The sequence below is a fragment of the Aythya ferina genome (assembly GCF_964211825.1).
Source record: "Aythya ferina genome assembly, chromosome: 2".
Taxonomy (NCBI): Eukaryota; Metazoa; Chordata; class Aves; order Anseriformes; family Anatidae; genus Aythya; species Aythya ferina.
This window is the reverse complement of record NC_140297.1, coordinates 96900421-96924121: the sequence shown is the minus strand read 5'-3', so window position 1 is coordinate 96924121 and position 23701 is coordinate 96900421. Positions and strand designations below refer to the sequence as shown.

Sequence of the window (23701 nt, the reverse complement as noted above, 5' to 3'; positions counted from 1 at the left end):
CAGGGCTGTCAGCGTGTTTTGACTCTGAAAACTACTTGACACACTGAAAAATCTTCCTGAGAGAGATGTATCAGGTCTTTGAACGTTTTTATGAGGTTTCTGCTGAGGGGGAAGAGAAAGAAAGACATATCAAGGCCTTTTTCTGTGTCCCAGAGGCAGAGGGAAAGAATGAAATAAAGGAGGAAAAGAAAAAAAGCTTAGAGTCACAGAATAGGTTAGAAAAAATTCATTTGCTGAAACTATCTAGAGGTGGGCTAAAAGCAAGTAGCTGAAAGCATGTATTTACAAAGTAAATAGTCATCTTTTGTAACTTGCCACAGGAGTCTGTGGAGGAAGCAGGTTTAAAAATGGATACTGGAGGAAAGAGATGGACATTCCTAATGTTCCTAATACAATGGCTGTAAATATGGAGTGGAGAGGGGAGGAGAGGAATGGGCAGCGAAGAGTGGATCCTGGCTCGTATTCTCTCCAAGTAGCATTTCTCGTTGCCAGCATTACGAATATTGAGCTAGATGGGCTGCTATTCTGACTCAGCGGAGAAATTCATGTTCTTATCAGAATACCACAAATCACTGTAATAACCGTAGCTGACACTTGCAAACTGAACAGTGAGATTGTTGTACAAGTTCTGCAGTGCTTACATTAGGGGTATTTGTAGAGCAGTGTTAAGATGGAGCTGCAAGAGCAGTGGGAGACTTTCTGTATGGCATATTTAATTTCAAAACTGTGTCGTTTTCAAATACTGAATAATGGGTTGTGTGTATTGCAAGTATTACTTGTAGCTTTGAAGAGACTCTTGGAAATAAGAAACTTTCCAAAAAAACCCCAGCTTCCTAAATTCAGCAATGTAATAGTCTAAGTACACAATGGACAAAATCTGCCATTTTAGTAACCTTACTTTGCTTCATCTGATACTGCATAATCTGAAAACTGTAGCTGAATTTGCATGGACTTTATCAGAATCATACATATATGTATGCACCAGCTACAAGAGGCATAATGAATGAACCAGTCATAGTTCCCATTCACAGTGGAGTTTATCAGCTCAAGTGATAATGTTCAAACACATCCTTTGATTTCAGTTAAACCAAATAACACAGTAAAAACTTCAGTAGTGGTTATTCTTGTCTCTTAGTGACTTAATTTAACTTGATCTGAATATCTTCAAAAGATAATACAGCTGTATTTATGTAATGGCTACAGGCAGCAGAGTATACTTGACAACTTAATCCAGCCACTGTAACCTTCAGTTCTAATAAGGAGCTTCAGTCTACAAATTGTAGAGATGCAAAGTAATATCGTGCATACATTAAACATAGTATTACTCTTACCATTTTTTTTTCCCCCAGTATATTATTCTGTTGATTTCAGCTCATCTCCCATGATTTATGGAACTGATCATTTACTTTTGGAAAATATTTAAGAAAGAAACCTGAAAAATGAAAGCAGGAGATACAGTATTAATATCATATGTAGATTTTTGTCTTGCTTAAGTAAACTGAGCCAGATGATAGATATTTCCTAGAATGATCTTTCATTTTTGTTCTTTCTTTAATCCTTTTCTATCTCAGAACATATGCCACCAGTAACCTCATGGATGATCTGAAAATCTTGTACCGCACTGCTGGGCAAAAAGGAAAGGGCATTGTCTTTATATTCACAGACAACGAAATCAGAGATGAATCTTTTCTTGAGTACATGAACAATGTTTTGGCTTCAGGTGAAGTCTCAAATCTTTTTGCACGAGATGAAATAGGTGAAATCACGCAAGACTTGATACCAGCAATGAAGAAGGAGTACCCAAGGCGTACTCCCACTGGTGAAAATCTTTATGATTACTTTCTTACTCGAGTTCGAAATAACTTACATGTGGTTCTTTGCTTTTCTCCCGTTGGGGAAAAATTCAGAACTCGTGCACTCAAATTTCCAGGTCTGATTTCAGGCTGTACCATGGACTGGTTCCAATGCTGGCCTAAAGATGCTCTTGTAGCAGTTGCACAGCATTTTTTAGCTTCCTACCATATCGAGTGCACAGATGAAGTGAAACAAAGTGTTGTTAACACCATGGGAACATTTCAAGACATTGTAGCTGAAAAATGTGTTGAATACTTTGAACGATACAGGCGCCGAACATTTGTGACTCCAAAATCTTACCTGTCCTTCATTGGAGGCTACAAAACTATTTATGAAGATAAGTTTGCCAATGTTGGAAGCTTGTCTGAACGTATGAGAACAGGTACTGTAATTTTTTGTTGTGTTAGTTGTTGTTTTGTTGTTGTTGTTGTTGTTGTTGTTGTTGTTGTTGTTTTTGTTTTTGTTTTTGTTTTTCTTATTTGAGAAGATTTTGAATAAAAGAATGTAAAAGTGTAGATTCTTACATACCTAGAGAGTTAGCTTATGAATTTAAATTGTGAGCTCACTTTCAAGTTGTGGATGTGGGGCATCCATAACTTCCCTGAGCAACCTATTCCAGTGCCTCACCACTCTGAGTGAAGAATTTCCTCCTGAATATAAACAAAGGATTAAGTAACAGATACTGAAGACTTCTACCCATAAAATGAAAAACAATTTACTTTAAATAGTGAATAAATATTATCCCTGCTTAATTTTGGTGTTCAACAAATGGGATCACTCACTGGGGTTCCTAAATATGAATCCAAGTGACCTATTTTAAGTATCTAGATCACTTCGCTGAGATTTCTCTCTCATGTCTTCATATTACTAAAATAGAGTTTATTCTACTCAGGTCTTGCAAAACTGATGGAAGCTGAGATTTCAGTAAATCAGCTTTCCAAAGAGTTGGTGATGAAGGAGAAAGATTTGGCAGTGGCTTCAAGAAAAGCTGATGAAGTTTTATTGGAAGTAACAATGAAAGCCCAAGCTGCCGAAAAGGTGAAAATGCAAGTGCAAAAGGTAAAAGACAAAGCTCAGGCCATTGTGGATGACATTGCCATTGATAAAGCAGCAGCAGAAGAGAAACTTGAAGCTGCAAGGCCTGCATTGGAAGAAGCAGAGGCAGCCCTGCAGGTCAGAATTGAATATTCTGAATGTACATGTAGTTAGCTATTGCTGTTTGTGGAATATTGTGGTTTATACTTCTGATTTGAAAAACTAAAATAAAGTGAAAGGACTGGCAGTGACCTGTTAATCCTTGTAGGAAAAAAAAAATAAAAATTGAGGCAGTGGAGAGGTAAGATGAACAGTATCTCCTCTACTATCAGGTAATAAAGTGGGTCATTTAGTGGTACTAGCTTTCTGCAGTACTGCTTCTGGGGGACCTGCAAAACTGCAGCAGTTTTCTTAAATATGCAGTCCCCCCAGCCATCTTTCTCTACCATCATGTGATGGCTTAAATAAACTACTATTTTGTTCCCTATTTTTTCAGACAATAAAGCCTTCTGACATTGCAACTGTTCGCAAGCTGGGTAAACCTCCTCACTTGATAATGCGAATTATGGATTGTGTGCTACTTTTATTCCAAAGAAAAATAGACTCGGTAACACCTGATCAAGAGCGCCCAGGTGTGAAGCCATCATGGACTGAGGCTCTGAAACTAATGAATAATTCAGGATTTCTTAGCATGTTGCTTAGTTTTCAGAAGGTAAGAAGATGTTAGCAGCATTATTACTCCTATAATAATCTTTAGAGATCATGTGAAAGTGTCCTCATATTATATGTGCTCTAACATCTACAGGAACTGAAGTTCATAGGTAGTCTGAAACACATAAGTATTATGTACCTACAGTTGCAGATAACCGTGTGATTGTATTCCTCTTCATTTTCATGGTTCCCAATTTCTGTAATATTTCTTCTGGGTCACACAGTTTCTTTCAATGACAGAAACAAATATACCAAACACTGCATCTAATCCTGAGCTCAGTTGTATCTTTATTCAGGCTGTTTTCTTGCTCTTCAGTAGGAATTTTCGTAAAAAGAACTCACTGTTGGTTTTTCAGTTGTCTTACCATCTTCACTGCTACTAGACCTGTTTGCATGCCATCTTCAGAACTGTTTGACAGGGAGCTAGGAGGAAATATGGAAGAGAATAAGCATCCTGTCAGGAAAAATGCTGAGATATCTGGGAACCTTTGGGGCTATTTGACTAGAAAGGTAGAAAAATGCAGGATGATCAACTCTAAGAAAAAAACAGATTTTTACTTCTGTTGGGACAGAAACTTGCCCCATTTACAGTAAGATTCAGTGGACTGTGGTGCAAGGCGAATTTCTCTTCAGGGAGGTTAAGAAAGATGTTGTGTATAGCTAGTCCAGAAAAAGACCAAGGCTGGGCTATGAGATGGTAGAATCATGGCCCAACTCTAAAATCCAGAAAGGTGAGAAGGTTTTTAGCAAAATCTCTGGTTTCTGCAACATTGAGTAAAACTCTATTCATTTGTGCACTTCTCAAATCAGCTTTAGCTGTGCATTTTGCTGATGTCTTTCCTAAGCTACTGGGGTGTTTTTGTTGTGCAGATGAGGCTTGCAACCATGATTCTCACTGTCCCCAGGAGCTATTTCTCCCCGTGAGCCATATTGGCAAGGCAGCATGAGGAAACTTGCACTGCCTCTGTAGACAGTCTCTTCCTGGGGCTGTCAATATGGCCACTTTTCCAAATGGTATCTTCACCAAGTACATAGAGGAAATTAGTTTAAAGATGATGGGGACTAATTATACACTCCTTACTCAAGCTTACTCCTTAATGAGGTTTCCAGTTTGGGCACTTATTAATACTATATGTGCTCCTGCTAGTAGTTTGCAACACACTAAACTTTACTCAGAAGAGTTTGAACGGTCTCGTGGGGCTGAGTTCTTGCAGAAAGGAATATTGATGAATGTGGCGAGGAACACCAGACTATTTCTGTCTCTGATGAGGTACTTCGTATGCAGCCCTTCTGCCTCATTTCTTGTTTCTGAGATTGAGTATATATGAGATATATATGAGTATATATGAAGGCCATCATGTCTGCAGTTCTGACTACACTGCTTGCTTTTTTTGGTGAGACTTCTGTGATTTCCTAATTATTATTTTTTATGCAAGGAAGATCAGTGGATGAAATAACTCCCTGGATTTAAAATTCTTTACTGAAAAGGAAAAGCATGACATTTTTCAAACTCTTGAACAGAAATTTAGGCCACTTCTGATTGGTCTTTGCTTCACCCTTGTCAGCTTGCTAACTTGTGATTTTGAATAGGAGAATAAAAATACTCACAGTGAAAGCATTGCCATATGTGATTTTAAGAGTAATGTAACGAATGTCTTCGTTATTATTATAGCAGCTAGTTATTATTATAGTAGCTAGTATACAAACACAAGCCTGTCCTTTCTGATATATATCTCCAGGAAAAGAGCAAAACATTGCTCAACTCTATGAATGGGGGATGATTTTTATTAAAAAAGCATGTTAAAATGTTGCCAATAAAAGGAAGATTCTTAATGCTTCTGTTGTTAAGCAACCATTGTTGCTCTGTATAAGCTCTTCTACTCTCTGCGTTGCTTAAGGAGATGAATTCCATTTTCTTCCAATACTTGTGTAGTTATAGATTAACCACCAGCATAAAAGATCTGGCTTTTTGTATTCTCAACAGATTGTGGTGGGAGAAAAGAATCTGAGATTAGAATAAATAAGTGAACAGCTGAAAGAAGTCACAGTTACAGTTAAGGATATGGATAGTTTAAATGAAGTGAAGTCAGTGCCTTAGAGTTTCACCTCTTCCCTTCCCCAAGCTTCATGTTGGACTACCTCAGTTGTGTTCATACTGGTGTATGTCTTATGCCATTGTGAGCTGGTTCAGGGAAATAACCTAGAAGAAAACTGATCCCTGGTTTGCTGGCTTGGATTCCTGTCATATTAGCTTCCAATCTAGTTCACTGGGCACTGGTGATGGCATTAAAGATGTGGCAAGAACATATCTTGATGTTGAGGGAGAGAGGAATGCAAGTACAGCGCTGTAGTGGGAATAACTTAGATCTTAGAATAACTTGTCATGGAGCAGGCAGTGTGAGTAATGTCTGCAAATCTTATGGGTCAAATATGGTTATTAAATGTAAACTCTAGTCAACCTGGAAGTTGGAGCTATTTTTTACTTGAGTTCACACACAGAAAAAAAATCCCTACACCTACTAATGTTCTGTCCTTTATGGAAGTGAAAGGCAACAGCTGTGTTTTGTTTGTGTAAAATGTTTTGTTCTTCTGTAAGAAGTGGTGGCATCATGTTTTTAAAAATAAAAATGTTTCTGTGAAGCAGACTTTATTCTAAAATGCATTTAAAAAATAATTCTTCCTTTCCATTGACTAGGACTCAATTACAGGAGAAACTGTGGAGCTTTTAGAGCCTTATTTGGATATGGAGGATTATAATCTGGAGACTGCTAAAAAAGTGTGTGGAAATGTAGCAGGTCTTTGCTCATGGACACAAGCAATGGCTTACTTCTATGGTATTAATAAAGAAGTCCTTCCTCTTAAGGTACTTCATATTTGTTTTATTTTTCTGAGAGATCGCTATGATTGAGGAGAAAAAATGTAACATTATTTTGGGTAAAAAAGATAACAATTTACATTTCAGTGGGAGCGTTTAGTGCACAGATTCTTTATACAACCTGGCTATTGGCAAGTGAGAGATACTGATTGTGTATTTGCTATTGGCCTTGGTGCCAGGCACTGCTGTTTCAAGAAAATTTTCACTCCATTTTACTTGCCTGGGAAGGAGTATGGTCATCATGATCTTGGTAGAATCTGGGAGAGGAGAGATCTTTCTTGGTGCAGAAGTATTCTTTAGTGAATTTAGCCAGAATTGAGCTCTCTAAGAAAACTTTTGAGTGTTAAGTTTCTACAAGTGATTGTATACATAATAAAGTAAGTAGTCATCTTACTTCTGTTGGAACAATGAAATTTTCACAGTAATACAATAGAATATGATAAGCTGCACTGCTAAAGATAGTTTTATTGTCTTGGAAATGTTTCATTTATGAGCATATTTAAAAATAAAATAGCTTTGAACATGGTGGTTTACAATGTTTGCTTCTGCAGGTGATTTTAGTGCTCTTTTCTAAAGAAATAGATACCAGTTGGTTAAGTTTTCACTGTAGTCATGCTCAGCCTCCTTTCGAAAAGTCAGTCTGTCAATTCTATATTCACAACTCTTCGCATATTCTTTTAGTATACCTGAATAAATCTAATTTCAATTCATTAAAAGCATGATATTTTTTATTCATGTTACTGATAGAGAAGACTGTATTTCTGTGATACGTGTCAATGTTCAAATAATGGGATGTTCTCTAATGAAAACAGAATTTGAAAGGCATCTGTTGAGAGCTGTAAAAGACAAAAGACCTAGGGAAGATAGTGGACTAATACTCTGATGCAACTCTGTAAAAGCTACAAAAGTGCTCTTGTGGTTTTTAGTTGATTATACATGATTTAGGGTTACATATAGATTTAATTTTATATTCAAGTATTTACATTTTGTCACACTGGAGCTGATAAAAAGCTAAGCATGCATTTCTTGGCAAAATAATGCCTATTGTCAGGTATGGCAATAGCTACAATTATTTTAAAACTGCAGACGATAGAGCGAGTTGTTGGGTCAAGCAATGCAGTGATGTTAAGAAAATAATTGAAAATAAATGTACAATTACATAGCATAAAGAACTACCACAGGGCACATCATCTGATGTTAAAAGCAGGTTTACTGAGTGAATTAAGCTGCTTTATCCTAACAGCTGTTCTAGGAGACAAACCCCCTTCAACTCCATCCAATATATTTTTAATTGCATCTTAAATGAGACACAGTGCCTCATTAATCTTAAATGTGACAAGTTGTGAAAAGTGACTAATAATGACTTATATCTTAGTAAGTATGGTGCGCAAAAGTGTAAAGATGAATTAATTGCTAGAAATGAACACCTACATTCTTTAGATACGGGTTTTGCAGCCTAAGGGTCACAAGTGAGAGTTGAACACAGCAAGTACAAACAAATGTTGCCTGGAAATGCAGTGGAGGATGATTTATCATACAGCATTCAGCATGTGTGTACTGCTTTCCTATAAACCTTCAACATAACCATGAGCTGTTCTTTTCTAGTTTGTTATCTAGTAAGCAAGCCTGCTGGATTAACCTGGTAATACAGAAACACCATCTGCTATTTATTAAATGAAGAACATAGTGGCAGAATGAAGAAGCCCTGGCTTTAGCTGTGATTCTGCAAGCTTCCAATTAAAATACTGTGCATAAGGATATAATTTCCCTTGGAGATGTCTCCAATGATTTTAACTAAGATTTCCTTAGGCTGCTATGATGATCAAGGGAAGTTTGTCTGTAGTTTATAAATTCTGTTTGATATGGAGGATTGTCCCTATCAAGCGCTGTTTTAAATATGGAACTCTATTGCCTTTTCTCCTTTTGCTTGTCTCTGTGCTGAACGAAAACCCACAGGAGTCAATAAGTGGCATTTCACCTCAGGATGAGGTAACAGCAAAGGAGTATCAAAATTTGAGGGGCATCCATGTAAATAAGAGTGTCCTTTTCAAGGTGATGCCTGCCAGGCAGGAAGACAAGCATTTATGTCTGGATTCAAGGCCCACAGTAACTGTGGAAGGAAAGCGTTTACACTGTGGGAGTGAAGGGGAGGAGTGGATCACCTAACAAAACAGATCAGAGCCAGGACATATGACTGTGAAAAGAGAAGAATGAAGAATCTTTCAACAGCTGTTAGAGGCTGTGAAAAGCAGAAAAGAGGCATGATCTCCATGCCTTTCAGAGGTCATTTTAATGCCAAAGAATGGTTGCGGATAGGAAAGAAATTAAGACCAAGATTTTGTTAATGTCATTCTGCATGGATTTATTTGCATGTGTACATGTATATATATGTATACCTACATATGTGTAATACATTCTTGAGATTGGTGATGTGAAAATGTGGGCATTGGAATATCTGCAAAACCTGTGTATGTGCTTGCTTAACACTTCCCTAATTTAGCTATGAATCCAACCTTCTCATGATACTCTGAGAAACTCAGAGTAATCTCATGAGGCTCTGAGAAAGACGATACAAAAGCAGTGGGGTGTCTAAGTGAAAATCATCAATGACCTGGGCAGGAGGAGCTTGAGGTTGCATTTCCATGAAGAGGTGTCAGTCAGATGCCACGTGCCCAGGAAAGGACTGCAAAAACAAGGCAAAGATGGTCACCCAGCACATCCACAGAACACTTCCAGTAACATTTCCAGAATTAACTAAGTAACAGCTGCTCTTCACAGTGATCAGGGTTTGGTCTAGGTATTCCATTCATAAGAAGGGATAGCATTTAAAGATGTGAGGTTTTTCATCGAGGATGACATTTTTATTTAAATGCTTTCTTGGATCAGGACCAGATATACTCAGTGTTTTGCAAAACTGAGTTTGCAATGAATCAATGAGGCTATGTCAATACTAATAAATTAAACAGTGCTACTGAATTTTCTAGACACTGGATTGTGATCATCTTCATTGTTAAATTGTTTTAATGATCCCTAGTGTGAATTTGGCCTTGGCGAGGTAGTACTTTTTCAGCAGTCTCTGGTCACCTTTCGAAGAACCATTTTCACAAGGCTGTTTGCATGCAATGTGCTGTTTTAGAGGTTGTAAGAGTTCAGTGTGAGCTGTTTTACTCTTGTAAACCTCAGTGCCAGAGAAAGGTGTTGGGCATGTTTAATTTAATAGTATAGCTGTAGGCAGTAATTACTTGTTTATTTTTCCTGTTTTTATGTGGAATGCAAAAAGGTTAAGAGCGGCAAGATCATCTCGCCACCTGCTATGAAGTCCTCTCTGAAGGCATCCTGGAGTTCAGTCTGTGCCCCTTGTTGGCACAGGTACCGTCTCAATACTTGTACTGTGCAGACAGAGGCAGAGAATGGATGGAGGCACTCCAAATCTGCTGGAGCAGACATGAGAGGTTTTGTGTGCTTCCCCACAATGCCAATGGCAAAAAAAGGCTGAAGCTGCAGCTCTAACACAAGCCTAGGAGTGTTCTAACGTAGCTCCCTTGTCCACAGTGTGGATCTCGTGTCTCTCATCCTCATGATTCATTCACATCAAATCCATTTATTCAGGCTTTCACACTGCATCCAACTGGAACAAATTTTGAATCATTGCTTTGCTGTGTGACTCAGGGAGATGAAATGAAGGGTGTGAAGCGTGTTCACGTAGCAATGCCACTAAACTTAGAAAGGCCACAGTGGTTCTTTGTGGTTGGGAGACACATTTCGTTCCCTCCACTAATTGGCTGAAAACCTTTGTAAGAAGCTGCTTGTGACTGTAATAGCCTCCTTGAGCAGAAGATTCTCCTTGGCAGCAGAATTTGCCTTCTGCTCTCGTGGCAAAACTGCGCAGCAAGCTGCCAGCCAACCTACTAGTGATGTCTATACAAAAGCAGTGTTTATACCCATGTAATTTTCAAAAATTGAGTTGGAAAGAAAGGCAGGGAGAGAGCACATAGTGATGATTTCACAGGGTTAACTGAGGCAAGTAGTCTCTCTGCTCTGGGGAATCACATAGGTTGCTCACTCCGGTATGCTAGCATTCGTTCTTGTGCAACCAACCAGTATTCACCACATGTGAGTAAGCAACCTACAAATCAAGCCTATACCAATGTGTATTACTACTTTGGGATGATTACCCTAAAATTGGCTGAAAACCTTAGTCAAATTGTCTATAACATTATTTCTTATAATAAGTAATCTGCTAGAGATCCCTGTCAAGTCTTAAGTAACTAATTTTGGGATTTTTTTTTTTTGTGTGTGTTGAAGTGCAATAGATTTTTTTGTACTCATCTCAAGTATTTTTTTCATTGTGTTAACATCTTCAAGGTTGAAAGCTTTTAAGAGCTTTTAAGAACTGGGAAGTCTGTTTATCTGTCTTTTGCATCTTTCTGGGTAGTTTATTGCTGTATGGAGATCTGGCTTTTTCATATTTATGAGGCACAATTGCTCTTTTGTATTGGGAATTCACATGGCCATTCTTTTCTTTTGGGCTTACGTGCAGCTGTGATAAATGCCAAGGTGAAATATGAATCTGCACAGCCAGGTGTAAGTTCCCTGTTTTTCCAGCTGTTCTGCCTCTGCTGTTCTTCCAGCTCTCCAAGGATCTTGCTCCCTGTTCATCCCCTGTGAGCTGGGGGTGAAACAAGGTGTCATAACTTTGTTTTACTCCCATCCATGGCTTTCACAGATAAGAAAGTGTTCTGCACCAGGATAGGGGTAGGATAGTTGGCAGAGAGAGGGATATGCTGGATCTCATTAAGAAAAGCCCAACAACAAATGGCTTAATAAGGTAACTGCTTTAATAAGACAATAAGAAGAGGATTATATGATAACTTGAATGACCAGAAGAGAGGTTTTTTTCTCCATGGACAGGATCTGCTCTGCACAACACGCCATGGGAAAATCCATCCAGGCTCCATCCAATGCTGCACGAACATGGGGTGCACAGCATCTGAAGGGATGTAAGATTTGCCCACTTTCCATATTCTTCTTTTTATTGATGTCTCACTGAGACATTGCCTTATTAAGATGTTAGTTGTCAGGCCTTTCTTACTGACATTCAGAAAGGACCCTGGACTGTCTCTCCCTCTCTCATCTCACCCCCCATGCCATCCCGTGTTGGGGAGGAACAGTGCAGAGGAACACTACCTCACCAGCGCAGAATTCCTGTAGTGTTTAAGCTTTTCCTGAGGGCTCCAGATTCATGAAAAAAATAACATCAGTGGTTCTGAAATCTGCTTAGCTAGGTCTTAACAAGACTCATTGGTCTGCTGGTTTAACAGTGTTTATCTCTAGGAGATGCTGTTTAATGGGCTCTTTGATAAACGGTAGAATAAAAATATTTTAGCTTTCTTACATGATGGATAGTTTTTGAGTGGCCATTTTGCTGGCTTATCTCCATTATAAAATATTTGCTTATCTCTAGGATCTGTCAACAGGCATGGTGGCTACAGTAAAAGATATTTTTGTGGGCAGAGCTATTCTCTGGAAAAGTATCTCCTGAAGTGGTACTGCTGTGTTGGTTACTGCAGATATGCTTCTCTAATTCCTTCCTTGTAGACCTGTCTTTTGAAATCCACCAAACTCCAGCTTTTTTCAATATGCCTGGATCTCAAAATGTGATCTTGGCTCCTCTCATTTTCTATTTTCTTCTTATCCAAAGCAAGAAGAATTTGTGAATTTTAGCATATTTTGATAAACAGTCTATCTGTTTAGTCAAGATACAATGCCAAAAACCAACCCAAAGTTATACTGTTTATTAAGAGTCATCCAATAGGTTCCTTGTTCTGTTACTCTTCTGCTGTGATGTAATATGTGTCAAGTGTTATATTTGTAGTAAAACTTTTTTACAGATTCTTGGTTTCCATCTTCATAACTCTTACAGCAGGAAAAATAGAAATAAGATACATGACCTTTAAACAAGTGTTTTAAATATTTAGAGCAAATGGAAACAGTGTTTATATGTAAGAGTGAATTTCGTAAGAATTTTGTCAATTTCTAATCCTTTGCAAACATCTATTTGGAAACACATTCTGGTTACTTTTTATTTTATTTTTTTGTTTTGTTTTGTTTTTGTTTTTATGTTTATTTTCTGTTAGGCATACAGAAATGAAGACGCCAAATTTAAATGACTGGCAATTTATCATTCAAATTTTCACAGAAACATAAGAAATGTGTCTAAAGCTTTAGTTTCCCGAGGAGCAAAATATGTTTGTTACATTTTTATTGTAGAAGTAATTGATGGGAAAAGAGAGAAGAAGAGTAGTTTCCATTACCATTATTATTATTTTATAGTTCATGAGTCACAATCTTAATTTTCTTTTGCACTGAGAAAATATCACAGAAAACATTGTATGCATTGCCTCATATATCTAGTATACAGCTATTTCAAATTTATTGCGATTACAAATCATTAATCATTGTGTGATTAATGGATCATTCTGAAAATATTATTAAAATATTTTAAGATTGCCTTGAATAATAATAAAAAGGGAAAAACTGCTGTCATGTTGAGCATGTATTTTCAAAAGTACCCATACAGTATGTGCCACTAGATGAATGTCATTTGCTGTTGCCAAATAACAGGTATTAAATACCCTTTACTTCAAAATGCTTGTAGGCAAATCTAGCTTTACAAGAGGGAAGACTTGCAGCTGCTCAAACTGAACTGAATAATGCACAAAATCAGCTGGATGAGAAGCAGATGGAACTGGATCAAGTACAAGCCATGTATGATTCTGCTGTGAGAGAAAAGCAGGCCTTACTCGACGATGCTGAGGGCTGCAGAAGGAAGATGAACAATGCCACAGCGCTGATAGAAGGATTAGGTGGAGAAAAGGTACTGGCACATTATGGGTAGGATCCCAGAACAGAGTTGGTGCTAGTTTTGAGAATACTCTGTAATCATCATTAGTAGTGCTCAAGAAATTCAAGGCAAGGTGATATCTTGATATCATACAGCACTTTATTTTAGTTATTTTTTTTTCTAATCCTTCTGTCTATCAAAGTAAAACAATTTCTTGTGTTAACTGAATTCTTATGTGTAATGCTTCATGTCACACCATATGACTCGTATTGGGATAAAGTTCAAATTTAAAGCCAGGGAGCCAAATTCCTCTTAGCATTAGTAAGAGGAATTAGGTTTAACCTAAATAATTGCCCTAAAATATTCATAAGAAGGATTACTCTCTTTTTCTCACCAAGTATTCAAGAATAGAAATTTGAAGCTTGACTAATTTTCTGAATTATATTTTAAGTTCAGATTGCTACTGGAACCTTCCACAGAATTATGGGCTAATCATTATCCTCTGCACTGAGCTTGAAGTTTGCAGTATGAAAGTTGGGAAGTATGCAGATTTTTCTGTCTTCAGCTTCTACTGGAACTTGAGGGTTTCCAGAAGAAGCAGGATAGTCTTTTTTGCATTGGCTGGTTATTTCCTTTGATAAGTCCTCGCTTCCAATCAAACACAGTCAAAACTGATGAGAGCTTTGACTTCATTGAATCCTGTAAGGCCTGGACATCAGTGTTTGGTTGCATAGATGTGCTTCAAAGTGTATTAGTCAACAATGTTAGATGCTTTGACATATTTTTCAGTGAACTTCTGAATCTATAGATAACACCAAAACAGGAGTTACAGTGCCTTACCATGGGTTTTCTGAATCTTTGTGCTAAAAGCTTTTGTAAGAGCTGTTATTTCATTCTACTTCTGAAAATTCAGAGAAAACAATAAGAGACACTTGGAGCCTTGGGCAAAAATGGCATTGATTAAATGTGTTTTTTCTCAGTTTAAAGTGTGCAGGTCCTGGCCAAGATTGCATGCAGAGTGATTATAAGGGAATAGAAAACTGTGGAGAAATGAATAAGTAAAACTCAAAAATAGTGTTCAGATAATAACAGTCATGGAATAATTGAGATTGAAAGGGACCTCCAAAGGTTGTCTAATCACTCAAAGCGAGCTCCAAAGATCATTTAATCACTCAAAGTGATCACCGTGTCCCCATGACCATCACAAGATCATGACTCTGCAGCTGTGTGCAGACCTTCAATTCCTTGTGTTTGTTCTCCACGCTGTGCACATCAGTGTGCAAACATTTCAGAGAGGTGCCCAGCTGTGCTAATTTCCCAGACACAGTATGAAAGCTGTCTTATAGTTCTGTCTGGTAGGCAGTTCTGTGTTTATGCAGTTATTGCTTCAGGTGGTCCTCCCTCAGCCCTGTTTTATGAATTACTAGGTCCCTACCGTATATACCACACATTTTTTTTGCCAACTTGGCAAACCTACAGTTCCTCGCATGATTGTTGGTCATCGTCTCCCTCATCTTCATTCCTCCTCTAAAACCCTCCTTACCATTTTGGCCAGCCTGTTTGGCAGAGATGCTTATTCCCCACTTAGGAGGCTGTCATCTCTTTCAAGAAGCCTTCTACTTCTGAAAAGGATTAAAGACGAAAATACTCAAGGCTCAAAGAACAGTTATTTACCAGAAAGAAAGAAAGAGATTCTTAGATTAGATCTTTATGTTAGGTTTGTGTCCTGTTAGTCTAACTTTTTAATAATATTTTTACATACAGCTTCGTTGGACAGAAAGCAGCAGAAACTTTCAAAATCAAATTACTAATTTAGTGGGGAATGTCCTTCTGGCCACTGGATTTCTTTCTTACTCTGGACCTTTCAATCAGGAGTACAGGAATTTGCTGCTCCAGTTGTGGAAGAAAGAGATGAACAACAACAAGATTCCATACAGTAATGTATGTGTTCATGCTTTGTTCTAAATTTATTCTTTACCTTGGAGAGAAATAATGAGAGCAATCCATTCCATAAAAATACTTAAATGGAAGATTATTTATTTACTGGCTGTCATATTCCATCTTTTTTTTTTTTTTTTTTTTTTTTTTTTAATAAATACAAATTCTGTACAGTTATCAACTGAGCTTTTAAAAAATGTGTTTTAAAATCCTCTTTATTCTTTCATGCATCACAAGACTAGTGCATAGGACAAGGCTCTGCCAAATCTAAGACAGAGAGGGTACCTGAGCTGTGATGCCCTTGAAGAAAATTGCGTAACAAGGGAAATGAGGACAAATGTACCAGATTAGAAGAGATTTACCTTAATATAAGGGGTTCCATTGAATAGTCAGATTTTTCCCCTATAGTTGGTGTTTTTCACAAATACTGTGTTGTGTCCGTGATTTCAGTCATAATGTAAAGCAAATCAGCAGTAGAAGATAGTAGAAAAAATAGTAGAAAATAGTAGAAAAAGTAGAAAATATATAGAAGAAAACACCAGTTATAGCCATCTCCCTTAATGTGTTAAGTCCTCACCTTATAATGAATAATTTGTGAATATCTCTTTGAGAATATCACCCCACAACTGGTATTGCTGTGTCCATAGAATTTTCCATGCAGCCTCCCATGTCAGGCCCGCAGGATGGTGCAGAGATGGAGAGATTGGTCATCTGGCTGGGAGTTACACCCCAACCAACTTCCAGGGGCCCAGCAAGATTTATATTTTTTCCCCTTCTACCACCTACAATCTGATGTGCTGCCACTAAAAATCTGGTCTCTCTCTAGATGTCCATTTTTCACTCTGAACTGTAAATTTAAAATATAAAGGGTAATTTGGTTGAAAGGCTTTTTTCATATAGTTCATATTGCTGACAGAGTACATCAGAAATTCTTTAACATACTGTTCTTAATATGAAAAATCATAAGCACAACAAACTAGTCTAGGAATAGAAAGCTTCCATTATTTTCATTTAGGCTTTCTTAAGTACAACATTTTAATAATCTAATTTTCTAGAAAAATATCTGTAAAATGGAAACATAGTTTTTTTTTCTTTTTTCAAGCTTCACACTTCACTTTTAGTTTAGTATAGCTAAACTCCTGATTGACATAAAAAATACTCTTATACCCAATTATAGCACAGACTATTATAGGTTTTGAATCAGGAAATGTCACCTCTGCACACCCGTGTATTAGCAATTAATGCCTTTCTGTCACACCCTCTGCTGTCTCCCCACACAATTTAATTCAGTTTAATTTGAAGTGTCTTGTTGAAACGATTAAGTTAAAAACAGAAAAAAAAAAAAACCACGCTGCATTTTTAAAAGCTTGGTTTTACCATTTCAGTTTTCTCCAACTGTTTAATCCATGTAGATTTGTCACCATAAGGCTGTTCTCTGTGAGTTTATTACAGCTGCTCCTCAACTGTCTGAAGTCTGTGTGGGCAGTGGTGGCCTAAAATGCATCTGAGGTGATGTCCCACCATGCAGCTTCAGTTCCCTGAACACATCATACCTTTAATGAAGTGAGCAACTTCAGTGAAGGGACTATGATAAAGAACAGGTTCCTTTACATGAACCTGGTTCTTTCCTTTGCCCACCATCTATCCCAAGAGTGCAGGATCTGGCAGTTCTTCTGGTACATATGTTTGTACCAGCCTTGTTCCTACTCCATGACTTTGAGGAGGTCTGTCTAATACTCTTCCTCAGAACTGGAATATAGATTCATGTGGAAGAAAGAATTTTAACCATAATAATCAAAACTGTCTTTCTTATTAATCTCTGTTCCATTTCACTTGGTTTTCTGAATTCCTGTGTACATTTTCTCCAGCAGTGAAGGCTGAGAAATAGTTCAGGGAATCTCTCCTACACTAAATACAGGATTGGATGCATTGAGCCCAAAAGGCTTCTGTCCTCAGCTGTCAAAACTTTTGAAAGAGCAGTTGCTGCTGGAAATTGCTGGGAATAAGTGAGCATTGTGTGTACACACATGGCTCCATCATTGTGAAAGAATTGAATGTAGATCCCTATTCCTGTTGCATCTTCTTTTCAGGTTCTTGGGGATTTGACACTGAAAAGACAGTGGATAGTGCTTCTCGTAACAGTGATTGACCTTGACTTGGCAGGGTGAACCTCACAGCTCAGCCCAGTATATAGTATGATGTATGAAAATAAATGATTCTGACCTACCCAGCAAAGCTTTCTGAGAGCTCCTGATGAAAAGTAGTATGTAAGGCCTGGATGGATTTATTAATAAAGTACTAGTAACTGTGCAGTCTCAGGCAACATTCTTCACCAGCGTGGTATGGGAGTTCCCCTACATACATTTATCCCAGGGAGGCTCTTTCTTAAACTCTGTACGTAATGTTCTTAAAAGCTACTTACCTTGGGGAATATCTGTCAAGATTCTTGCCATTTAAGGATGAGAACTTGGATGTAAAATGTCCTTACAGGGAAAGAAAGAACAAACTGAATTTTTGCCTCTGTGAAGATGTTCTGACTGCGTTACCACTAAGCTGCAGCCTTCAAAATTTGAGGAATACTTTTTGATTGTTTCAGTGCTGCTAATATATTTGCTTTTCTCACATGGACAGACTAGATACAGAATGTCGTAATTAACATGTGTTTCAAACCATAATTGCCGTTCTGTTTAGATAGCTGTTGTTAAGGACAGGATTATGATTTCAGTGACAGTCTATGTAAGAGTGTTTTAATTTAATTTTATTTTTTTCCATTGAATTAAGTGCTCACAAAAAGCAGCAGATGGGCTTCTCTTGGTACTTCACACCACAGGAAAGAAAGCAGCTTTGCAGTTCAAGCAAAAGGCTTGACATCTGCCTTACTTTGTCACAGACTAACTCGTTGTGGGTGTATGAGTCATTTAGGCATAACAATTTAAAGAGAGCTGTTTAAAATTAGATGTCTGTCTTTGTAACTAGGCATTTAAATAAGATAAGTTTCAAAGACTGTAACTTCCTCCTGCAGTAAAAAAAATAAAAATAAAAATAATAAAATTTTTGGACCCTAATGCAAAAAGTTCCCCTTTAGGAACTAAATATGGCTTATATGGCTTTGGGTTCTGAAAATTTTGGTTATTAAATTCTCTACTGTCCTTTTCACAACTGGAAACTGGATTCTTAAAGTTTCTCTGTCTTCTGAAAATGGCTTGAGCTCCTTAATTCAAATTCTTCAAAAATAAGAGAAAAAAAAAAAAAAGAGTTAAAAAAACTTTTGAGTCTTGTAACCATTGATATTACTAACTTGTGATTGTATCACAAGTCTTACAATATTTGAAATCTTGTCTTAGGCATCAGCTGCTAAATTATGGGATTTTTGTAATATACCCAGCCTTTTTGTTTCTTTTTAGACTCGTTTGTAGAGAAAGGTTAAAAATAAGAATTCTTGAGTGAAAAATGAAAGGAGCAAATAAAAATCATTCAATTTTATTCTTTTTAAAATCACATATTTATTTATTTATTTATTTATTTATTTATTTATTTATTTTTTACTTTAAAGAGCTTGACTTATGATTTTAGGCACTGTTTTACTCACATACACATTCTTGAGAGGCCAGTCACCGTTCCTAGTGAATAAAATTAAGCAGGTTGGTCATTAGGGGCAATCAAGCTTTAGGAAAATACATGAGCTGGGAAGAATTCTGACCAGAGTAACAATAATTTTCCATGATAGACCACAGTTATTGGTCCATAATGTATCTCCTCTTTCTCCTCTCAGTCCACCCACAAGCCATCCCATACTCGTGTACATGGCTGGAAGGCACTTTACAACTTTATGGCAGTATGAAGCTCTTCTGACAGAGACAAGCTTTTCAAGGCCTTTGGCCTAGCAATAAAAGAGTTTGCCAATACCAAAATGAACTTGTCATTAGATATTGAACTGGCTTCAGAGTTTCTCCAATGCTATTGGTCCCTTTCTTTGGTGCCATTCATATCTTTTAAGAATTAATAGACTCTCAAAGCTTGAACAGAATTCACTTTCACTATTACCCTACTTCAAAGGTTTAGGCATTGACCTTTGAAGAAAGGAGATAAACAATAAGTACCAAATATATTCTATGATACGCTGTGATCAGAATAAAAATGCAAGCCCTCCATCCAACATTTTAGTGTAACTGCTCTAACTGCTAGTAATTTTGTCATTACATATTTTCTGCTAGGACCTGAATCTTACTGGTATGCTTGTTGACAATGCTACTGTTGGTGAATGGAACCTCCAGGGTCTCCCAAATGATGACCTTTCAATTCAGAATGGCATCATTGTCACCAAAGCATCTAGATATCCTTTGCTGATTGATCCACAAGGTCAAGGAAAGATCTGGATTAAAAATAAGGAAAAGAATAATGGACTCCAGGTAAATACTTTATTTATTTTTTTTTACATGTCTGTCCTTTCATGTCATATTTAGCAATGCAAACTATTTTTCCATCTTATTTTGCCCATGTGTTACAGTAATTTGAATCTGATGTTTCTGGTATACAGCTAGACAGAAATTAAAATAAGACTGATGCAAAATCTGTGACCTATCTGTATCAGGGTGAAATAACTTGTACTGCTTTGTTTTTTCCCAGAGAGATAGTTTCAGGAGAAAATTGGGATTATCTGTTATGTAATATGTATTTTTATGATTATTTTTTAAATTACTTTTCATAGAGAAAGAGAAATATAGGGGAAAAGTAAATGACTTGCAAAACTAAGACCAGAGAGTATCAGACAATCAATGCCACATGGGAATAACACTTTAGGGTGAGCATTTCCAGATGACAATAGGGAAAAGAAAAAGTGAGGAACTAGAAAAGGAGCATGGCAGCCTGAGGCAGAATGGAAATCTGGTGTTATTTGAGGCATATCTAACACAGAGTCCAAATTTCAGCTGCATCTTGATGACTACATGTATGTGATTAAAAAAAAAAAAAAAAAAAAGTATTGCTTATTTTATCCACCTTTCTCAGTTTCTGTCTAGCTTGGGATCTCTAGCCATTCTGCTTGGGATCTGTCTTCTATTTTACTCAAAACCTTTTTTTTTTTTTTTTTTTTTTTTTTTCCTTCCAATCAGCCTACCCTTCACACTTTATTATGCCAATAAAGATAAGATGGATCATGATAAAGATCTAGAAATATATTTTCAGACTAGATCAAGCATGATACTAAAGACTTAGTTGTTAAAGTATAAAATCTTTCCTACAACTGTAGATTATCACATGAATACCACAGTATACTACCTTCACTCAAAATGAGAGCGGTAGATAAGGAAAAAAAATTAGAAAGATGGTAAGAACAGGAATATCCAGAAAGCTGTTTATGTCATAGTGATGTCATAAGTTAAACCTTTAACCTTCTGTAACTGGGCCTGTACTTATATTTTCTACCACCTTTAAGAAAGGCCCAGCATTCAATCCCGCATTAAATGCATTTTCTGGTAGATAGAGCATGCTCACAAAATGGTATAGAAACATAGCTAGCAACAGGAAGTATTAACTGAGAAGAGAGCAAAAATAATAGAGAGTATTCAAAGATCTTGAAAAAATAATGTCTTAAAAATATATTAAAAAAAAAGCTCTCCTAAAACATGAGAATTTTATTCACAAAAGGATTTCTGCAGTTTGTGACTGCGTGAAACCTATTTTCTTACAGTAGATTATATAACTTCCTCTAAATTACATTAGACCTTATTTTGCCCCCCCAAAACTCAGGAAATAATAGACAGAATGATGTATCTCTTATTCCACTGCTCTTGAGACTTGCATCTCCTACTCAGGATTTGAGAGAGATGCCAAGCTTAGCGCAGGAGAGGAAACAGTAACTCTCTGAGTTAGGGACCTGTACCAACTCTTTCTACCATATTGTACCTTTTCCCCCAGTAGTTTAAAGCATCCTTCAAGCTGCTATTTCAGTTCCCTCCTTAAAGTGACACTGAGTCTGTTTTGCCTACCTTTCAGATGGCTGTACACACTTATGGACATGGAGCCTCTGTTCTCTCGTCCAGTAATTGCATACTCACCAAAGCAAAGACTAGGAGATTTCTTCTTTTCCTTATTCATAGTTTTTATACACTATAGGTGATGGTGACAGAGAATAGTGTCCACTTTCTGTTTTAAACCCATGTAATTTGCCTCTAGATACTGTAATCATACCTTTTTCAAAGAGTATTCCCTTCAAGACAGGTATTTTATTTTAAAAAGCATGCCTATCCTAGCTTGTTTTCTGGTTAAAAAAATAAAATTAAAAAATCATGGGATAACAGATGTTTGGAAAGGCTATCCAGTTCTCATCTCAAAGGTACATATTACAATTATTAAATATCAATAAATGATAAGGGTCTAAGGGGTCTATGTGATTTTTAGTAACTTTTAGACTTGATATTGTGAAATAGAAACTTCATTGGAAATTCAGTATCTGATACGAGATTGTAAGATTGGTTCCTAACTGAACCCTATAAGTATTTACCTGCTTCACATTAGTGTTTTGAACATAAATCTATTAATAATTAAAAGGTATTAAGACACTACAGTAATTAGATAGATAGACTGATAACTAAATATACAGCTAACATTGAAGAAAAACAGCAAGTGTGATCCTCTGTTCTGTTAACCTTAAAACAAAACTTCCATTCATTTCAGAAGAGGCAAGTATTGCTCCCTAGAATGTAATCATTTGCGTAGATATCCCAGGAGGAATATAATTTCTGAATGCTGCAACACATTTTGTGCTGTTTTCTTTGTGCTTGCAAATGCATGCTATATTGTGAACCAACCTTCCTAGGTTACAGCTCTGAACCACAAGTTCTTCAGAAGTCATATAGAAGACAGCCTGTCCCTTGGCCGACCTTTGTTAATAGAAGATGTTGGAGAGGAACTTGATCCTGCTCTAGATAACATCCTGGAAAAAAACTTCATAAAATCTGGTTCATCACACAAAGTAAGATGAATTGTGAACATGAAAGTAAAAAGACAGTAGGACAGATGCCGGGTGTCTGATAGTCTGGGTGATGTAGAGATTCACACTTCTGCAACACTTAAAAAGATCAGCAATGAACTCCTGAGTTTTCTTGTTTGTTCCCCTTAAGCAGAAAGTTTTAAAAGTGCAAATATATATATATATATTTAAAAAGATCTTATCTATTTTTCACTGGATGAAATTACTTCTGAAAATTGAGTCATTTTTTTATTTTCAGGTGAAAGTAGGTGACAAAGAGGTGGATGTGATGAAGGGGTTTACCCTTTATATGACAACAAAATTGGCTAATCCTGCATATACTCCAGAAATTAGTGCAAGAACAACAGTGATTGACTTTACTGTTACTATGAAAGGGTTGGAAGATCAGCTCCTTGGCCGTGTCATCCTCACAGAAAAACAGGTATCTAGTAATTTGCAATATTTGTTTAGAAGGAAGAATTGTTCAGTATTCACACTGAGAGTAGATATACATGTATTTTATGTCTTAGCTGAAATCAAATGCAAGAATAAAAATGCACATGTAAATTTATTTTTCTGTGTTTTTGCTGAAGGACAATGTAGAGTTGTGTTTTAATGGAATGGGAAGACCTCAACAAACATTTGTTTTAAGATCTGGCCTTGGAAAGAGAAAAAAAGAAAATTATTCATTAATAATGCATCACAGGCATATACATGACATATATGAACCGTCTTTATTCCTTTATGTATAACAAATGCTCCTTGTTCAGTCAGAAAACTCTTTTATTTCTGAATTCTTTTTTAAAATTAATTTGAATTAGATGAAAAAAATGCATATGAACTCATACTTCTCTTGCCAGCCATGGTCTAGTGTGCAAGGAGATATGAAATTTTTAAGGAGTCTTCAGCACTGACTTGACCCTGCTCTTACTAAAATTTCCATTGATTTTTTTGTAAGCAAATGTGAGGAAGAAAATTTCCCAGGTGTTTCTCAGAAGTTTTATTTCAAAATACAAAATCTGAGACATCCATCCAAAATAATTTGATTCCTATTCTTAAATTGTTCTTACTTCTTTTTGTGTGATCTAATTTAACAGCCTAGTTATCCAAAAACTTAGAAGTCAGTTCATTACAGACACTGGGGACAAGTTTTTTAATCTTTTATTATTTTTTTTTTATACTGTGGAAGTCAACCAATAAATTATATTGTTCAATTACACTAACATGAAATATTTGTTTCTTTTCTCATTAAAATGAAAGCACAGAAGTTGCATTTCATACCAAATTGAATGGCTTATTTATTTCAAATGGAACATTTTATAACTGCACTTTTGTGAGCAAAGTAACAAAGATTAAGGTACAGGTTAGCAGAGCTGCTGCTTTCAATAAATAACACAGGCAGGCTTGCTTGTGTGAGAGCTGTTCCCCACCTAACGGAATTCATTCCTCCTCCTTCCACTTTGCAAAAGCATGT

General features: G+C 36.7%; 1 protein-coding gene across 1 annotated transcript in view; it reads left to right on the top strand.

Annotated features, from left to right (window-relative positions):
- Nucleotides 1–23701, top strand: part of LOC311431287 (dynein axonemal heavy chain 5-like) — a 142916-nt gene that overhangs the window by 77213 nt on the left and 42002 nt on the right. The window contains exons 54-62 of the mRNA XM_084508638.1: nucleotides 1572–2236; nucleotides 2747–3027; nucleotides 3386–3601; nucleotides 6296–6463; nucleotides 13134–13352; nucleotides 15084–15260; nucleotides 19472–19666; nucleotides 22075–22230; nucleotides 22487–22669. Of these exons, the coding sequence (XP_084364764.1) occupies nucleotides 1572–2236; nucleotides 2747–3027; nucleotides 3386–3601; nucleotides 6296–6463; nucleotides 13134–13352; nucleotides 15084–15260; nucleotides 19472–19666; nucleotides 22075–22230; nucleotides 22487–22669 (2260 nt within the window). The remainder of the gene's footprint in view (nucleotides 1–1571; nucleotides 2237–2746; nucleotides 3028–3385; nucleotides 3602–6295; nucleotides 6464–13133; nucleotides 13353–15083; nucleotides 15261–19471; nucleotides 19667–22074; nucleotides 22231–22486; nucleotides 22670–23701) is intronic.